The 19578-nt window shown below is 37.0% G+C and overlaps 1 protein-coding gene across 1 annotated transcript in view; it reads right to left on the bottom strand.

Moving 5' to 3' along the window:
* Nucleotides 1–16446, bottom strand: part of LOC107657844 (formin-binding protein 1-like) — a 24426-nt gene extending 7980 nt beyond the window's left edge. Inside the window, exons 1-8 of the mRNA XM_016446117.1 lie at nt 16334–16446; nt 13818–13868; nt 10239–10386; nt 10076–10138; nt 7285–7389; nt 6982–7110; nt 6312–6458; nt 2499–2702 (exon numbers count right to left, since the gene is read on the bottom strand). Coding sequence (XP_016301603.1) covers nt 2499–2702; nt 6312–6458; nt 6982–7110; nt 7285–7389; nt 10076–10138; nt 10239–10386; nt 13818–13868; nt 16334–16446 — 960 coding nt within the window. The remainder of the gene's footprint in view (nt 1–2498; nt 2703–6311; nt 6459–6981; nt 7111–7284; nt 7390–10075; nt 10139–10238; nt 10387–13817; nt 13869–16333) is intronic.
* Between the last annotated feature and the right edge of the window lie 3132 nt (nt 16447–19578).

Genomic DNA, 19578 nt, shown 5'->3' with positions numbered 1-19578 from the left:
GTTTTTTTTTGGAATCTTTGCAAATCGCCTTTCCTAATATGTGCTATTTAGCTAGTTTCGCGGCTGAAGTTTACAGTCTGCTCGTCATCCCACAGAAGAGAGGGGCGGGGTCAGCAGAGCTCTTTAGCATTTAAAGCAACGTACTAGAACGGTGTGCTGAAAACAGAGCTTATTTTAACAGGGTAAAAAGGGTGTTTTTTACACTACAATTGGGAAATTTTAACCAAAGTATGTTATAGACTTTTCATTAAGACCTGGGTTTTGGGTTTTGACACAAATTTCACGATTCAATTCGATTCTCATTCACAAGCTTGCGATTCGATTGATTATTTTGTTCGATTCGATTCGATTCAATTCAATATCAATTATTTTTTTATATATATCAGGTACAGTACATGCCAAATGTTCTCAAGGAAAAAAAATCTCTCAACTAATGCTATAAAATATACATAAGAGTCAGTAAACATTTAAATGGTGGCTGTCATAAAAACTTGATGGATTTATTCAAACACAAATTAAACATTGAAGAACAGTAAAAATTATAATGAATATGTTATATGGTGCATATATTAAGCAAAATGCCCCTCTATACAATTTATTTTTCTATCTGACTAATGAGTTTATGGTAACCGAATATGTTTTTTTTCAGAGGTAAATGTGACGTTAAAGGGTTAGTTCACCCAAAAATTTTAATTAGCCCACAAATTACTCACCAGCACAAATTAATCATGACTAAACATCCGAAGGTAAGTTAAAAGAAAGAGTACAACTTTACAATCCGTATCCTGTCTCATGTAATGTCATCATGCTCAATCTGTGTTTCAGCCGTGCAAAGACGTCAATATAACGGCTTGTAAACAATGTCACTTAAAGGGTTAGTTCACCCAAAAATGAAAATTAGCCCACAAATTATTCACCCTCAAGTCATCCTAGGTGTATATGACTTTCTTCTTTCAGACGAATCCAGTCGGAGCTATATTAAAAATTGTCTTTGATCTTTCAAGCTGTTTAATGCCACTCATACGTCATCTGCCTGGAGCTGCTTTTGTTTAGGACTGTTGGCGCAAGCTACATTAAAGTGATTATTACGTTTTGAATATGGATATTTTTCTTACAAAAAAAGCATCTATTCACTACAGGAGGCCTTTGTTATTACATGAGACAGGATACGGATTGTAAAGTTGTACTCTTTCTTTTAACTTACCTTCGGATGTTTAGTCATGATTATTTTGTGCTGAAACTGGTATTAATGTGGAGGAGATGATCAGTTCACGTCTGTTGAACTGAGGCACTACAGCGATCTGTCACTCCACATTAAACAGCGCCAAAATGGCATTTATTATTTAAATACTGCAATACAATGGACAGAATTTGAAATCTGAGACTTTGTTTCATATGAAAAGTACCAAAGCACAATGCTTATTGCGATTTATTGGATGGGAAGTACCCTTCAATGTTCCGTCCATTAACTGAAAACAGGCTAGACTAATTGATTCTTGGGATTTAGGAATCGATATCGTTCCTTAAAATGAGAATCGATTAATATCGAGATATCGATATTTTTTACCCAGCCAGTCAGTGTGAACGCAAGTAGAAAAAAAATACTAAGCTGTGCATAAAAAAATAAATCAAGACCAAAAAAAAAAACCACCCACCCAACACACCCTCCACCCTGTTCTGCTGCTTTATGAAACAATCAAACCCCAGAGCTAAAATTAGGGGCACAGCTCTTTGGACCCAGATAAAGCCTTATTCCTTCACTCAAAAATAATTGTGATTCACACTTTCCTCGTGTGCAGGAATTAGCTAAACCTTGGGTGAGAGAAACCGGCCCAAGCATAAGCACTAACGTCATTATCATTGCAAACCCACACACGCCAGATCCGGGCAGACTCTTACCCCTCTTTTCACAGCTCGGAAGGATGGGATCTTAGATTTTGCATTTCTCATTTCGGATAGATGGTTAGCTATCCGCTCTGTAGAAAATTTAGGAGGCTGGAAATGGCCAGAGGGAAAACTCGGGAGGGAAGGGGGAGGGATGGATGGGGGAAGCTGGGACAACAAAGATTTAAGGTGAACTACTAACCAAACACAAACAAATGAACATGCAAAACTATAATCGCTCATCTAGCTAGTTAAATGCCTAGATGAACGACGTCTAGCTTGTTAAATGTTGCTTAGAAGCAAGTTTTAACTTTCATTACATCATTCAAATTAAGGGTTTTTAAAAACAAGAACTACTTTCAAGGGAAGGAAAAACGTGAAGTCATGTTGTTAAAAAAGACATGAAAAGGTCAGGAAGTTTGTAGTTACTGACAGCATAGGTTTGAAAGCAGAAGTTAAAGTTTTACCTAGCCATATAATCCTTTACTGTTCACACAAGCCAAAGCAGAGAGCCTGGACATCATGCAGACATTTAATTCATCACCTATTCTGAGCAAATGCCTTAAAATGTAACAGAAAGTTGCTTAGCAATGAAAAGAGTTTGTGAAACTCACCTTCGGTTTCTTCCCAAAAAGCCAGAGTTTGTTTTTGGTCCTGCCAACAGCGTGTTTAGGGTCCGGTTTGCCTCCTTCCGTTTTGGGGGTCCCAATGGTGCCATCTGATCCTGTTCGCTGGATGTTCTGACTGAAGTCCTCAAAGGGGAAATCACCCGGGGGTTCAAACCCTGACTTGAATGACTCCACTACAACCCCAGAATCCTGTGGGACAGCAACAATATGCATAACCTTTATGTAGAGCCAAGTGCAAGAATCATATACTACAATTCAGACGTTTGGAGTGTTCTTTCTTCAGCAACAATACATTAAAATGATTAAAAAAGATGGGGACACCTATGTTGTTAGAAAAGGTTTCTATTTCAAATAAATGCTATTCTTTTAAATGTTCTATACATCAAATAATCCTTAAAAATGATCACAAAATGTTTCCACCAAAATATTAAACTGCACATCTGTTTTCAAAACTGTTAATCAGAAATGTTTCTTGAGCACATTGGTACCACACCTTTATTTATTTGCACTCTTGAACATCAAACACTTGACACTTTCAGTTTAACAGTACTATAAGCATAAGCTCATTCCTTTCAAAGACTGAACTAGCAACCTTATGCTTACCACCAGCCCATATCACTATGTCACACCATCAGTGGCAGTAATATACTGCATGGAGGGAAAAGACATTGCAACAATGCAAATCTTGGGAGAAAAAAAGAGAGACCTTGAAGGGTTAGTTCACCCAAAAATGAAAATTAGTCTGTTTTACTCACCCCCGAGGCATCCTAGGTGTATATGACTTTCTTCTTTCAGACGAATCCAGTCGGAGTTATATTAAAAATCATCCTGGCTATTCCAAGCTCTATCATTGAAGTCAGCAGTGCATGAAGTGAGTAAAACACAGCCTAATTTTCATTTTTGGGTGAACTAACCCTTTAACATGGAAGAATCTATGTATCTATCTAATGTTATGCGAAGGAAGGAACAGTGAGTACTATAGTGTTGGTGAAATGAGGCACGTGGCAGGATGGTTAGCTGGTCTGGGACAACTGTGTGTTTGTCAAGGGTGTGGTACCATTACAAAAGAGATCTGGCTTTGTGTCACACATTTAACAGCCTCTACGAGCCTCTCTTGGCCTCAGCATTCGAGCAGAGGGTATTAGGAAATCCCAAAACAACGTAAGCGAGCTCATAAATAAAACCGTAAACAGAAGCAGGTCATAATCAGACCCGATTGGTTTGTCGCTGGGCAGGGCAAGTATCCACCAATGAATTCAGGAAAGCGAGGAGAAAAGAGGAAAAACAAGGGAGGCATGGTGCTATGGGTGTTACCAAAGAAACGAATCATTTCTGAGTATGAGGATGTGAACTGCTCCAAGCAGAATCTTCGAGCTGCCATCTTGAAATTACAGTAATTCGCCAAAATGTGAACGCAGCATTATTCCTGGTATAAAGGAAGAGTTGTGCATAAATTAGTTGGTTTTAAATCCTAAATTATTTAAGAGACCTGGAGGGGTATCCTAACCTAGTTAGGAGCTGCTAAATGTGTGTGTTATGAGCACTGAGATCTTGTCGGAAGATCAGTAGGGCTATTAACTCAGCATAGAGTTGCGGAGGATATTAACACACCTGAGGCTGCACACATAGCTGATCAAGAATAAGGGGGATCCTCTTTAAAACATAACTTATCATGGAAAACTGGCTAAAAAAAATTGGCTAGTGGGACGAAGGATTGGGCACCTGTATTTAAGAAGGCTTAGACTTCACTTAAAGTTATTTTTAGTTTCTTCATATAGAGCTGAAGTCCTGCTTTTTGCTTAGAACTGTCTGACTCCAAAGTCAAAGCAATTCTTAAAAGTTCTATATCAACCTTTCAAAGTTCGGGCTCAATAAGATTTTTTTTCCAAAAAGGAGGCATTAAATTAATCAAAGGTGACAGTTAAGACATTTATAATGTTACAAAAGATTTATGTTTCAAATAAATGCACTTTTTGAACTCTTTATTCAATAAAGAATCCTGGAAAAAAATATTGTTTTCACAAAAATACTAAGCATATTATAATTATTTCTGAAGGATCATGTGACACTTAAGACTGGAGTAACGGCTGCTAAAAAGTCAGCTTTGCCATCACAGGAATAAACTACATTTTAAAATATATTAAATTAGAAAACAGTTATTTTAAATAGTAAAATTTCACAACATTACTATTTTTTACTGTAGTTAGCCTTGTTGCGCATAAGAGAATTTTCAAAATCATAAAAATAATAATAATTGAACCAACACTAAATCTTTTAACAGTAGTGTTTATACAAGAACAGGACAGAAAGAGAGAGAAAGACTAAAACAGGGCAAGATAAAATTGTAATCAGTGGTTACGGCGCAACAACAGTGGCGGCTCGTCGGGGGAGGCAGGGGAGGCACAGCTTCTCCATAATTTTGAGGTGAAAATGGGAGGAGGACGATTTAATGTTAATAAAATTCACAATTATTTCAGTTTATGTCTCAGAATGTGTATTTTTTGTTTGTAATTTTACAGTTGTAATACCATAACGTGAAAGCGCCGCTTTTCTATCGCGAATGTGCCGAATCTGCTGATGTAATTGCAACCGCTAATGATAGAGAAGGGTAGGGGGAGGACGGGGGAGACGCTGAGGAGTGTTGAGAAAAGAACCCTCGCAAGGGAGGCTAGCCTCCCTTCTGATATCAACCAATCATCAAAGAAACGTAAATTACGTGATAATAGTTTGAACGTCTCCCGCTGCGCTGATAATGTACCAAGTACTTATGATGAGTGGCGATATTGAATATTTGATCGCCAACAGATTTACCAAGCTGTCATTCAAACAGTATACAAATTTAAGGAAAACAGCCTAAGCTGGATATAGGCTACAGCAGGCGGCTTAATTAAATGGCGCAACAGGCAGCTCTCTTTTAACACAGACTTTTAAGAAGGGATGGATGTTTGCTTCAAGTGATAGGCCAGGTAAGTGAAATTATATTATCTTGCTGTATATATGTCGTTTTCTTTACGTTTTCTGACTAAAAGCAACCAAAAAGCAATTTTAAAGTGGTTAAGCAAATAATAATAATAATAATCGGCAGGGATCCCAGACCAATACAATTAGTGTGCCTCCTCTATTTTAAAACCCACGAGCCGCTACTGCACAACAAGCGACCTTTTCATAAGCATCAGCGTTGGCAACAGCATTAAGAAAACGAGCAACTTATGTTTCTCTCATCCTCCCTGGCTCTCAATCATCCACTCCCTCACTTCCTCCCGCCCACTCGCCGTCTCTGATAACCCCTTTTTTCTATCAAGAAGTGGACCGCAGCTACCATGGAGATCACAGGTACAAAATGACCTCAGGGAGAAGTATGGTATATTTCCTTAAATTCATAATGGAGCGTAATAAGTTACTTGAGGCAACAAATGGATGAAGGCTGGTTATCAGAGCATGTTAGATGTCATAACTACACCGCCTAGTTCTAAAATCTTTTTTTTTGCAAGCAACATAAATATATACCAAAGAAGTTCTGTAAGATCTTTTAAAATGTTTTTAAAAGAAGTCTCTTATGCTCACCAAGGCTGCATTTATTTGATTAAAAATACAGTAAAATTAGTAATAATCGGAAATATTATTACAATTTTAAATAACTGTTTTCTATTTTAATATATTTTAAAATATAATTTATTTTTGTTTTTGGATAGCAGTATATATTGTTAATATTTAATTCTAGAATTTATAGACGTTTTACCAATATGCAATTCTTTTTTGTAGGGCTCTTAAATATTTTAATAGCATTTCAGTACTTACCCTACGCTCGTCCACATTTTTAGCGGCAGTAACCATGCCCTCCAAGCATTTTGAGATGATGGGAATGACTCTTCGTTCCACCTCAGCAAAACTCCGGTACATCTCCCCAAGCTTGACCGTCCGCCGTTCATCCATGTCTTGCAGATTCTACAAGCACACAGACACAGAGGTTCAACTACATACACAAAACTACACTAGTCATTTGATTTATGAGATCTTTTCTGTGAGCAGTCACAAACCAAATGCAATTTATTACAGTGTTATTGTTAACTGAAACTACTAAAAATTGTTTGTTAATTGAAATAAAGCTGAAATAAAATATAAATATTAGATGATAAATTTAACTTGAAGAAATGTTGCCCTGTCAACTAACGGGAATTAAATAAGTTTAAATACTAAAATTATTAAAACTGAACTAAATAGAAAGATTAAAAGAAAATAAAAACATTAAAAAGCACCAAAAATTACCAAAACTTAAAATACTGGGGGGAAAAAATCAAAGCTAATTCAAAATATTAATAAATACTAGAATAGTTTATAAATAATACTAAAATAACAAGTTTATCAACAATTTATTCAGTGAGTATAGTCTTTAAAAGCTTAGCCTTTAAAAACTTACTAAAAAAATTTAATTGAAATATCAGAAACTACAAATCAGGGATATCACCACCTTGAATATCTGAGGGATGGCCACGTTGAAATGTTTCCACTGTTCAGAGTTGAAGTTTTGCAACTGGGCTGCATACTCATTCTTGCTCTCCTCCACCATGTGTTGTCTCAAATACAGCTGGGACTTTGCCTAAGACAGAACGAATGGTCATCTGTATTACTAATACTTCAGGAATACAGCTCAGGCCCCAGGACAACTTAGAGTCTTAGGCCAAAAACTGCATTTGTGCTGTTTTACAATGATTTTTCAAATGGTTCAGATAATATTCAGTCATGTAGAGTATATCAGGATCACACAAACTACCTTTTCCACCTCTGACTTTGTGGCGTTGATATCACTGTCTAGCCTTTCGTAGATGAGCTGTGATTTCTCGGCCTCTTTGCATTCCCGTTCAAATTTCTTTTTACTCTGTAAAATCCATACGGAAAAAGAGACATGTTTTTGGGCTGTCAAAACTCACATGACGCATTTCCTGCAACACTAAGTGAGCATTAACGATCTTCCTGCATAAAATACAGTCGTAAATATTGTCATGTTTTGATCAAGTAGCAACATAAATACAGATAAACGTACAAACAAACATCCAAAACAGTACAGAGAGTGAGAGCGATAATGAAATTTGCATAACAGCTTCCAAAGCATCTGTGTTTCATTTCGTGACAGTGCAAGAATGAGGAATACCTATGTTATTACGACATGGCCATTCTCAATGCCAGATTCAGCTGTTGCTGGCCTTTAGCTGCAGCAACCATAAAGCTGCAAAAATACTCCAGCCGTACAGACTATGAGACGCACTGACAGGCAGGAAACGTACAGGATGCAGGAATGCAGTGCAGGGTATGAATCAGAGAGAGAGGGAGAATGGAAAGAGAGAGCTTGATAACTTGAATGTGGTGCAGGAAGGTTTCCATTTGTACACTGCCAACAGTCTTTGACACATTCTTCTGTTTTATACTTGCACATAAACACACACAGATATATCTGGATCTCAGGTCACAGCTGGAGGAGAGGTTGTGAATCGGTCACTTGCACTCAGCCATTGACACAACAGTGCATCTCAAATAGAGCTGATGCTATTACAAAACTTCTGTGGTTGATACTAATACCAGTAAAATTTCACGTTTCTCATATTCAATTTCCAAAACATAGCAAAAAATAATATGCCATTGACTATTAAATCAAAAGTATAGATTAAAGCTTCCTCCTTGCTTAAAAACACATTTTTTTCCTCTGAATATTACTCTTCAGCTCTTGGTCTGCGAATTGTAGTTTTATGTTTGTTTGTTAATTGTACATATTATTATTATTAATATTATTATTCAGTAGGGGTGTAACGGTACACGTATTCGTACTGAAAATTTTCGGTACGGGTCTTTTGGTTCAGTACGCATGTGTAATGAACAAATCATTCCATTTTTTTTTCAGGAAATTCAGACAATAAATGCCGTTTTGATGTTCTTTGATATGGTGTGACAGATAGCCGTTTAGAAGCCTCAGTTCTGACGGAAGCGCTGAGTGCGATCATCCCTTCATCATTACTACTAGTTTTAACGTGAAATATACATGATTGAATATCTCATGTAATCGCTCAATCAGTGTTTCAATTGCGAAAAGACGTCATTAAAACAGCCTGTAAACAAAATGTCACGTAGCATTTCAATTACCTCAGGCAAGTCATCAGTGTCTACAGCTCGTTATTTGCTAGAGAAATTAAGTCTAGAAAAGAGCATTTTGAGAAACATTATACTTCATTATATTTTACTTTACCTGTTAGTGATGTCTTCATTATTTAATATATGTTTAAAGGGGTCATATGAGGCTTTTTTAAAGATCACTATTTTGTGTATTTGGTGTAACAGAATAGATTCAGAAGCGCCAGATTGTCATAGCAAAGTCAGAATGACCTCCTCTCCTAGGTTCACGAAACGGTCGTCCATAAAATGCATTGCTGTTCTGTTGTAAGTGATCCTAAAGATTCCTAAATGCATCTACTTTCGGAAGGCCAAATAAAGTGCTTTTGCGTTCGCCTAGAAAGTCACAGCGTCTCCCTGACATGGCTGCTTCAACACTAACTGCGGTTACTGAAACCACGCCTTCTTTCTTTGCGTGCACATTTGGCCGCATTATGCAAATATTCCCACATAGTGACCTAGATATGTGGGGGCGTGTTAGAACGAGCCGTTTTAGGGGGGCGTGGCAGAGTCTTCATTTTTATAAAGAATATCTCTTTGGGTTTGAGACTTTAGTCTTTGCAACTTTAGGGATCTTATCTATTCACAAACAGTTTGTAACACTCCAAAGAGAAAGGAAAACTTGAAATCGCATCATATGACCCCTTTAAATAAATCTTTTATGAAACACGTTATGACAGCCACTGTGTAAATGAATATATTTCAACAACAACATAGAAATTGTATAAATTAGAAGTTCATTGAAAACTACATTATGTGCAATTTACATGTTTGCATAAAAAATTAATTTGAGTGTTGATTATTATAGTTACAAATAAATAGTAATTGAATTTTGGGCTTTGTTGTTAATTGTATCCTTAATGTAAAATGGCTCCCTATAGTTTAGAGCAGAAGCTGAGGTAGATTGTTATCCCTAAGAACGTTTTAATTGTAATTTAATTTACTTAAATAAAAAAAAACCTATTTGTTCAGTAAACCATTGTTTAATTAAAAAAATATGTTTCATTTTTTTCTCTCTTGCTGTACCGAAACTATACCGAACCGTGACGTCAAAACCGAGGTACGCAACCATCATGTTTGTGTACCGTTACACCCCTATTATTCAGTATTTAAATTATGTAAACACTGCTTCATGGTTTTAATTATTTTAAATATTTTTTTAATAAAGTCACTAATAAAACAAAGGAAAAAAGAAACAAATTGCAATGAAGAGAACAAAAAAAGATGCAAATTAAACAAGTTTTTGAGGTACTTGTAATAGTATAAATTACTCACACATAAAAAAAAATGAACAAAAATATTTTATTATTATTATCCCCCCACCTGTTTCAGACATAATCGACTAATTTTTTTGGTAGCAAAGTACCAGTACTTCTGACATCTCAAATCTCAAAATGACTCACATTGTCCATGTGTTTCCAGCACTGGTCTAGATACTGTTGGGTCTTCCGTCCCTCCTGGAGATGCTGTTGATCAGACAAGACACAGCAATTTTTTAAAATACAAACTTGTATTGAACTTCACCAGAGCGTGCAGGTGTCTCAGGTGCATGTATTTGGCACTCACAAGTTTTCTCTCTCCCTTCAGGTCCTGTGAGTACCTCATCAGCTCCCCATACACTTTGTGCCCCATCTCCTCAGCAACGACCTCTCGCTGACCTGCGTAGTCATTCAGCTCATTCAGTATGGAGTAGAATGACAGACAGGATGTGAACCTGCAGGAAAAAAATATTCCACAATGAAGAAAATGGTAAACATGATCTTTTTACATCTTTTATTTATTTTTATTGGCATAACAGCATCAATGACCATTTTTAGGGCAAAATCAAAGTAAAACACTGCAATAGAAACTTAAATTTTTGGACTTGTGAACGTCTTGCATCTGAATTAAAGGCTTATATTCTAATATGAGACATTAAGAAAGATGTCTATGCCCTCATAAAAAAATAAGTGCATTTATTACCAGTCGCATGCAGCTTCTTCTCAAGTTGCCGTCATGGGCCCTGGGGGCCGACAGACTCTATCTGTATGTTGATATTGACTAAAGGCCAGTCCGCAAGGCATGACTAGCTAACTATATTAAAAAAAAACCTTTACAAACATGCACACACTTTGCAATTTTTGTCCAAAGCAAATGGCCCCCACCTCCAGGGCTGAGTTCTAATCGGCGGGCTGTCTGTACACTACATGAATGTCCTGGGACAAAAACACATGCTGGGAGAAATTATGCCTATCTAATGGAATTCATTACGGGATATGGGAGGGTCTGGAGCTGACACCCAGCATATACTCCCCTGTTTCTGCTTTCAACCTAAAACTATAGCCAACAGGGGAGAAACATGCTGCTTAGGACAGCAACTGCAGCCAAAACATACAATGAAATAATATCATGAGTTCAAATTTAAAGAATTGATGGTAGTTCAAACATTTATTTTTATATTTCCAGTTTTGTAATACACACACATACACACAGATATATGGAAATTTTTTAATGTCTTTTAAACAAGTATTTTACGCTCATCAAGGCTGTGTTTATTAAAAAAATAAAAATACAATAAATACACCAGAACACAATTATAGTAATTATTACAATATAAAATAATGAATTCCTGTGGTGGCGAAGCTGAATTTTCATCAGTCATTACTACAGTCTACAGAATCACATGATCCTTCAGAAATAATTCTAATACGCTGATATATTATCAATGTCGGAAACAGTTGTGCTGCTTTATATTTTTTTGGAACCCGTGATACTTTTTTCAGGATGTTCTGATGAATAAATGTTAAAAATAACAGCATTTATTCAAATTAGAAATGTTTTTATTCATTTTAGATAGACTATCTATGAGGAAATAGACTGCGGAGTGATATGAGACACATGGAACTAGCTAGTATGGCTGTCAGAACGGTTGCATTGTAATGTTTTTGTTAGCCTATCCAGTTGAAGCCACTAGATGTGGCGCTGCTCATTGTTCATTAAAAATATAGCTGAAAAAGAGAACATCAATGCGGAGAAGATCTTGTTTACATCAAAACCGAAACCAAGCCGTTCACACAGAACGCATATTTCATGCATTTTCTAGACGGACATCTATTACCGTTGCACTCGCGTCTCGCACAAAGGAGTCGCATGTTTAGAAAGCCATGTAAAATTAATGCAAGTTTAACTTTGAAAAAAAAAACATATATCGAGACTTTATGGCGGGGTTTTTTCCCCATCCCACTGCATCTCATGTTTTTAAATGAAAAATGTACTCTGTGTGATTGGCTTTCTGCCCTTTGTATTAAACTATGCATACATACATGATGCTGTTTTGATTATATTTGTTTAAGCAACTTAATTATAATTGGTTTATAAACATTATTTTAAACATTATGCACTTTTTTTCGCAGATAGTCATGTTATCTTATGCTTTGAATGATGCGCCCTCTTGTGGCCTCAGGAGAGAAGCCAAAAGCTTTTCTTCACCCTAACTGAAATTATGCATTTTAAATTCGAATATAATTCCAATTTTGATAATATTTAAGAACAAAATTCGAATTTAGTTTTTCAGCCATTTTGACAGCCCTACTAAAACAGACAAAACGAGCTTTTAAAAAAGCTAAAATAACTAAAAAACATTTTTTGTTTGTTTAAAAATGTTTGTTTTTTTATTGATAGAAATCAATAGAACTGGCATAATTTTTCTTATTTTAATTCGTCCCTCAACAACTCACTTCTATTTAAGAATCAGGATTCTCACAATCTTGGAAAACCTGGAAATATGAGTGAGATTTCCAGACTTGGAAAATAAATTAGTAAAATCTTGCCGCTGATTACAGAACCGGCTTTACTGATAAGATGCGTATTAAATATCGCATGCGATTTATCGTGCAGCCCTAGAACTAGCCTATCTATATAGGAAATTACATTCTGTGGATAATGGTCAATTATACAGTTTGAATATTTGACCAAAATAATGTCCTGACTGACCAAACAGAATCAAATATTCTAGAAGTATATGTAATAGTCTGTTACTACCTATACACAATTAACTTTTTTTGTCATCATCCATTAAAAGTAGGGATGCACCGATAGCACTTTTTCCAGTACTCGCCCGATACCGATACTTTTATTTTTGGTACTTGCCGATACCGAGTACCGATACCGATATTTTCATCTGAAACGTGCTGCGATTTATATTCCAAAGCCTCTCATATAATGCAGAAACACTCAAGCAAGCAAAACAAGCGCAACGCGTGCATGTATTTGTACTGATTTAGAATAGTAGCCTACAGCCTAGCGTATTTCACACAGGCTGCTAGATTCACTTTCACCAGAAAGTCGTGTATGTCTCTCTCTCTCTCTCTCTCTCTCTCTCTCTCTCTCTCTCTCTCTCTCTCTCTCTCTCTCTCTCTCTCTCTCTCTCTCTCTCTCTCTCTCTCTCTCTCTCTCTCTCTCTCTCTCTCTCTCTCTCTCTCTCTCTCTCTCTCTCTCTCTCTCTCTCTCTCTCTCTCTCTCTCTCTCTCTCTCTCTCTCTCTCTCTCTCTCTCTCTCTCTCTCTCTCTCTCTCTCTCTCTCTCTCTCTCTCTCTCTCTCTCTCTCTCTCTCTCTCTCTCTCTCTGTCTCTCTGTCTCTCTCTCTCCCTACCATTAAGTAACTTTTGCATTGTTTTACTTACTTGTTTTTTACATATCCGACCGAACTACAAACTTTCCAGTGATGTCTGTGAGAAAGGTATATTCACTCGACAAGCTCGCGCATCTGCGCCGCCGCACGCTCAATCCACTCAGCGTGATTTGTTTATCAGCTCGCGCACATCAGCTATACAGGCGGTAATACTGAATGTTTACCATTATATTCATTGCATACATATACTTCGTAGTAGACATCCTTAACTCCATTCTGCTGTCTGTTGTTCTGTTGTCGGTGTTTCTTTGTCTGAATATGGCACTTATCACATGCTGTGTGGTATCGGCGTTTGGTATCGGGGCATTTTAACGAGTACGAGTACAGGAGCTCAGTATCGGGCCCGATACCGATACCAGTATCGGTATGGGTGCATCCCTAATTAAAAGTGTAAAAAGCTGTTAAAATAACCACTTGAGAACCACTGGAGCACACTAGAATAAGTGAAAAGAACCAAAAGTATGCAATTTATCTCACCTGGGCTCATCATCTTTGGAGCGCTTAGGGCAATATTTCTTAACCAGACTCCTGTTGGGCAACAAAAAGAAATATTCAGAACACACAGATAGACACAAAAACAGCACATGTTATGAACAGATCAAACAAAACTACTCATTAGGGATTATAATATCCCTTAACATAAAAACTAAAGTTATTCACACAGCCACGAAGACAAAAAGGAGTCTGTCAACAGTGTGTTTACTTTGTGCATCAGAGAATTAAAGTAGGCCATGGTAAACAGGCAAAAAAAAGTGATGGTATGCTAATCTGTCTTCCCTCTTCCCTCGTCCCACGCAGTATAAACTCATGGGAAGGAGCGCAGAAACAAATCTTATGTGGGAGCTCTTGAGAGAAGCTGCACTGCTGTGCTCAGGCATGTTGCTGTCTTCAGGGATGGGGGATGGTGTGGGGGGTCCGCTGAGTGTGCTCAAGGAGTGGGACGGCCCTTCTCCCCAACCCAGACCCTCATCGAGCTGCATTAATGATGTTTGACACTTCCTTTATGAAAGCTTCCTCAAATCCACTTCATGAAATCGATCAAACAAACACTCACTTCCACTCTCCTTTAGTATGGTTATGATTAGTACATCTAGTACAAGTATCTCAGAATCTGTTTTTGATTCAGACGATCTTGCTGAATTTTAGGGCTGCAGTAAAAACATAAGCATCTAACTAATAATCAACAAACAGTTGTGGAAAAATATGCTGTGTGCACTTCAAGGTGTAATGTTCAAATGTTTTTTAACACAATGAATAGTAGCAGCAGGAATAGAGTCCAACATTTTGTATCACTGTATGAATAATTTTATATGTTATGACAACTCTATGTATTTTACATTTTTACAAATACTTTTGACGACATGATTATTTTTAAACTTAATACTGATTATTAAATTAACAGATTTATTGTCATCAAACAATGTGAAAACTGAAAAACTAAAAATGTATTAATATTGTTAGCATATTTTTTTTCCATTCTAAATATTTATAAACGCTTTTTATAAATACACATATGCATGTTAATAAATAACATACATTTTATGTTAATTTGCATGTTAATTTATAAATACATCTTTTATAAATATAATTACTAACATTATTTAATTTAAACAGGATTTGAAGGAGACAACTGGACAATATGCGGAACAATATGCTTTTGATAAAATGCTGCAATAGCTGACTTTTTTTCAACAGATTAATCAAAGAAAATATCAATTGATTAATCATCCAAAATAGTTATGCAATCCTGCTGAACAAATAAAATATATAATGCAGTAATACATGATTAATTTGAAAAAAATGATATTAAAATCAAACAAGGGTACTGTGGTTCGGCTCCATTCACCCCTTACTATGGAAACCCTTGAGAGAGAAAACAGTCTGGGTGTTGCCATGTGTGACTGGCCGTGCCTCGAGGGGGGATTGAGGTCAGGTAGAATGAATGTGGTACTACACTAGAACCTTCAATGAGATTTGAGAGGGGGAAGAGGAGCGACTCTATAACCGTATCCGGGCAACAGCAGAATGTCCACAGGGACAGAGACATCCCGGAAGAGGAGAGAGGATAGGAGGCCACAGCTGCAGTCATTGCGTGTCCTTTGGCGAAATCACGGTGTGTGTCTCATTCTCAGTTTGATCTCATTTCAAATCTTACAACTTAGAGCCTGCAGGGATTTTTGACCCCTGATTTGTCGCTCACCCCTCGTGCTGTATCTCAAGGCAAAAACCAATATTACCACATAAGGAACTGATGGAGGGGGTGGGAGAAAGAAATCAATAACATGGGTCAAACCAGATGTGCTCATTAGGACAATTAAAGCCCTATTATAAAATGGATCATTCCGCTATAAAAAATGATTGGAGAAGCCACATTAAAAACATATGCATACCTGAAATGGCACATCAGTTAAATATTATAATAATTTGCAAAGATATTAAAAATGTACAGTACTGTAAATTACTTTTACGTTTTTACTATCAACCTTTATTTACATAACGGCCTTAACATTTTTGCTGCTGCCAATAATAAAAGCACATGAGATTGATTAGTGTGCATTAAATTATTTTAAAGTAGATTTAATGTAAATTTTTAAGTAAGCAATATTTAGTGTGTTAATTTTAATAGCAATATCACCTCAGATGAAGAGTTAGATATTGTTAATAAATTGTTGCAATGCCTGTAAACTTCAGGAATGAATCAGGATGGACCAAACTCATTATTATAATATACTGGGCTTCTTTTTGACCAATTAGTCTACTAGTTGTTCAGGAAATTGACCCACTTGACTCTATAAGCTTGTAGTTATGTGCATCTCTTGTAAACATGGCTACAAATATTGAATCTGAACCAGTGCATCAGTATCACTCACTGATATCATTCATTTTTTTATTAACCTACTTATTTCATGTAATCAGAGCAATAAAACCCCTCACTGACATGAGATGAGTCCTCTACAGAAGTTGCTGTTTAAGGCATGTTGTTAGATGCTCACCGTAGCTGCTTTGCATAGGCCTGCTCAATCTCCAGACGCTCCTTGACGAACTTTGCATAGCGCTCTAGGAAGTCGATGCCCCACTGTGAGTGTTTGTCGAGATTGTTTGTCATCTAACGTACAAGTATGTTTATTTTACAAATTTATTTTTTAATCCATTTTCAAATGTTTTAAAATTTCTTAAATATTAATTAAAATAAATACAATTATATTGGCTTTATATCGGCCATTGGCCACCCTGCTTTCCAAGATATCGGCATCGGCTGTCAAAAAAACAATATTGGTCGACCACTAGTTACAGTATGGAGCCCTGTGAGGTCTCAGGCTGAAGACCTGCCTGTATGAACTGAATGTGAATGCAGCAACAGGCTGTATAGGCTAAGTCTGTCTTGGGTCAGACAGGGCTTTCTGGTGATGATGATGATGATGATGTTTGAGAAGTAGAGACTGAACGAGAGAGACAGACAAGTTGTGTATTAGCCCGAGGCCGAGCCAGTCTGTTCACAGGGGGCACAAGACAGTCTATTTACTGTTCAACAGGAGACAAGAGAGACATAGTAATGCAGCTTCAAAGGATTCATCACAAATCCAAAACTACGCATGTGTCATAATAAAGTATGATATCACATTATAATTTTTGTAATTTTTTCCTAATATTGGTGACTAGTCGACATTTGTCAAAAAATAATGACCATTCAGTTTTAAGGTACATTACATGGGAGCTACATTACAGCTAGCAGGGTTTGAACCTACAAACTTTTTCTTACAGGAGAGAAGAGGAGAGCTTTGTTCTGGAGTTCTGGCACTGACCCTGTGAGACAGACTGAGATTAGATGCAGTCAGCGTACTTCCTCCACTGAAGAACAATGAACAGATGTCTTTACAGCACCTCACGGAGCATGGAGCACAGATTACAAGCTCATTTAATCAGCTTCACCCTTAGGACTTCTGATGAACATCATCAGGAATAGAACACACGACTGATAAGAAACAAAGTGAAACCTTGGGTGAACCCAGCAAAAGATTCCTGACTATTGTGTGATGTTACACTAAGGACGTACACAACAGGATGGGAATGGCACATTAACACATTGACCCCAACAAAATTAATAGAGTATTCATTAGGGCTGCACGATAAATCGCATGCAATATTTAATGCGCATCTTTTCAGAAAGCCGGTTCTGTAATCAGCGGTAAATCTCCATCACCTGCGGGCTTTCACATTGAGCAGCATTAACTACACAGAGCCGTTGTTCACTGACGAGCTGCGCAGAAAATCGCGCGCATATGAACGTGGTTTTGCGCAGCTCGTACAGAACCGGCTTTACTGATAAGATGCGCGTTAAATATCGCATGCGATTTATCGTGCAGCCCTAGTATTCATTAAGGATGCATATTTAAATATAAATTATGATAATCAAAACAAATAAGGCAATTATTATTTTAAATAGGCTATATTAATTATTAGCGATGCACTGATTGCAATTTTCTTGTCAGATTCCGATTTCCGATTTTTTGTTAGTGTGATCTGCCGATACCGATTTTTGACGCAAGCTGTTTGAGACTGAGTGCGGCTTGTGCGCTCCACTAATATAGATCAGTGATGCTACGCGTGCTTTTGGTGTAAGCACGAAACCTGACTGAATGAATGTCTGAAAAATAATGCGCAATACAAGCACTATTTAACCGGAGCGAATGAGACGTGTGTGAGAGAGAAGGGGTCGTCGGAGAGATGAGAATGAGAATGCGCGGCTGACGTTATTGCCTGTGCCGCTGGTAACAAAACGGATCGGCTCAGAATCGGAAAGAAGTGAGACTGACCGGCCGGACACCGATCCGGGCCGATCATGAGGAAAATCGGCCGATTCCGATTCAATCGGTGCATCTCTATTAATTATGCTTTGGCTAATAACCACATAGCAAATATGACTTTTGGCACCATATATATATATATAAACACTAACAACTAAAATCAATAATTGTAAATAATACAAGTGAATTCAGACATTGCAGCATTATATAGACATATACATACATGATACATACATGCATATGCTAAATTTAACATTGTCACTGGATCCTCAACCTAACACTTTAATACTTCAGTCAAGCCAGTAGAACACACTGGGGCTCATCTGTTCAGTGGCCTGTATTTTGAGCTGACTTGATGTTTTTGTTATACTGAGCATCTTATTTAGCTAATGAGTGCACAAATCAGAGAATGAAGGGGGGGGGGAGATGAAAGTGCAATTAAGATAAAAGTGGAATCTCATGCTCTGTTTACACACAGGACCAAGTAGTTAATGATTACTCTGGGCTATAACTCTCATGACAGGCATTAGGCAGAATCCTGTCCACCTTTAACAGAGCAAGCAATTCAACGACAGCACCTGACAGTCAAATCACATCAGGTGGGAGGTTTAAATCCAAATGATCTTCCTAAAACTGATGAGCGCTGCATAAACACATAACGCAGACATGTGTGGGTGATTCTCCAGGCCTGGAGGGAGTATTACACACAGTCCTGTTAGTTTAATACCGGTCGCTGCAGAAATCGAGGAAATCGTCTTAGCAGCACGCTGATGCTTCACTCAAGTGGAAAAACAGCATCCCCCCACCATCTGCCAGACTTTAAGTGTCATTTGACACACACATGCATACACGGCAGTTAAGGTAAAAATACGGAGATCACTCATATCCAAGTAAACATAATAGGGACATTTTCCAAATTAACAAATCTGTGGGTTTAAGTACTAGACAACTAACTTATGTTAAAGACGTCCTGTAAAATCAGGCTGCTTTCAGGGCCACAGGATATTGATCAGACACATTTCTTAGGGACATCTGGACATCAAGCACCCTTTCTTCAATATTGACTGATATCCAACAAACAAAAGTATGCATATAAATTATACATTTGTAATAATTAACTATATAGGGTAAAAAAGGTCTTGCCATTGAAATGACTGGGAAGAATGTCCCAATTATCTTGAATTAACCAATACCAAAATGCCAATACCAAATGTTAGTAGTTGACATCAATGCAATTTCATTATTTTATACCAACTTTATTCTACTGCAAAAATGTTATGCTACTGAACAATCCTTTATTTAAAAATTTTATTAAATATATCAATATTAACTAAATAAATAAAATATATATATAATATAGCATTTCGGTTGTATTTCTATGCTGCAAATTTTAAAAGTAATTATTCTTGAACTTTTGGCATTGTCATTATTCA

This window comes from Sinocyclocheilus anshuiensis, unplaced genomic scaffold (genome assembly GCF_001515605.1).
Source record: "Sinocyclocheilus anshuiensis isolate Anshui unplaced genomic scaffold, SAMN03320099.WGS_v1.1 scaffold107, whole genome shotgun sequence".
Classification (NCBI taxonomy): domain Eukaryota; kingdom Metazoa; phylum Chordata; class Actinopteri; order Cypriniformes; family Cyprinidae; genus Sinocyclocheilus; species Sinocyclocheilus anshuiensis.
This window is presented reverse-complemented; position numbering and strand designations above follow the sequence as displayed.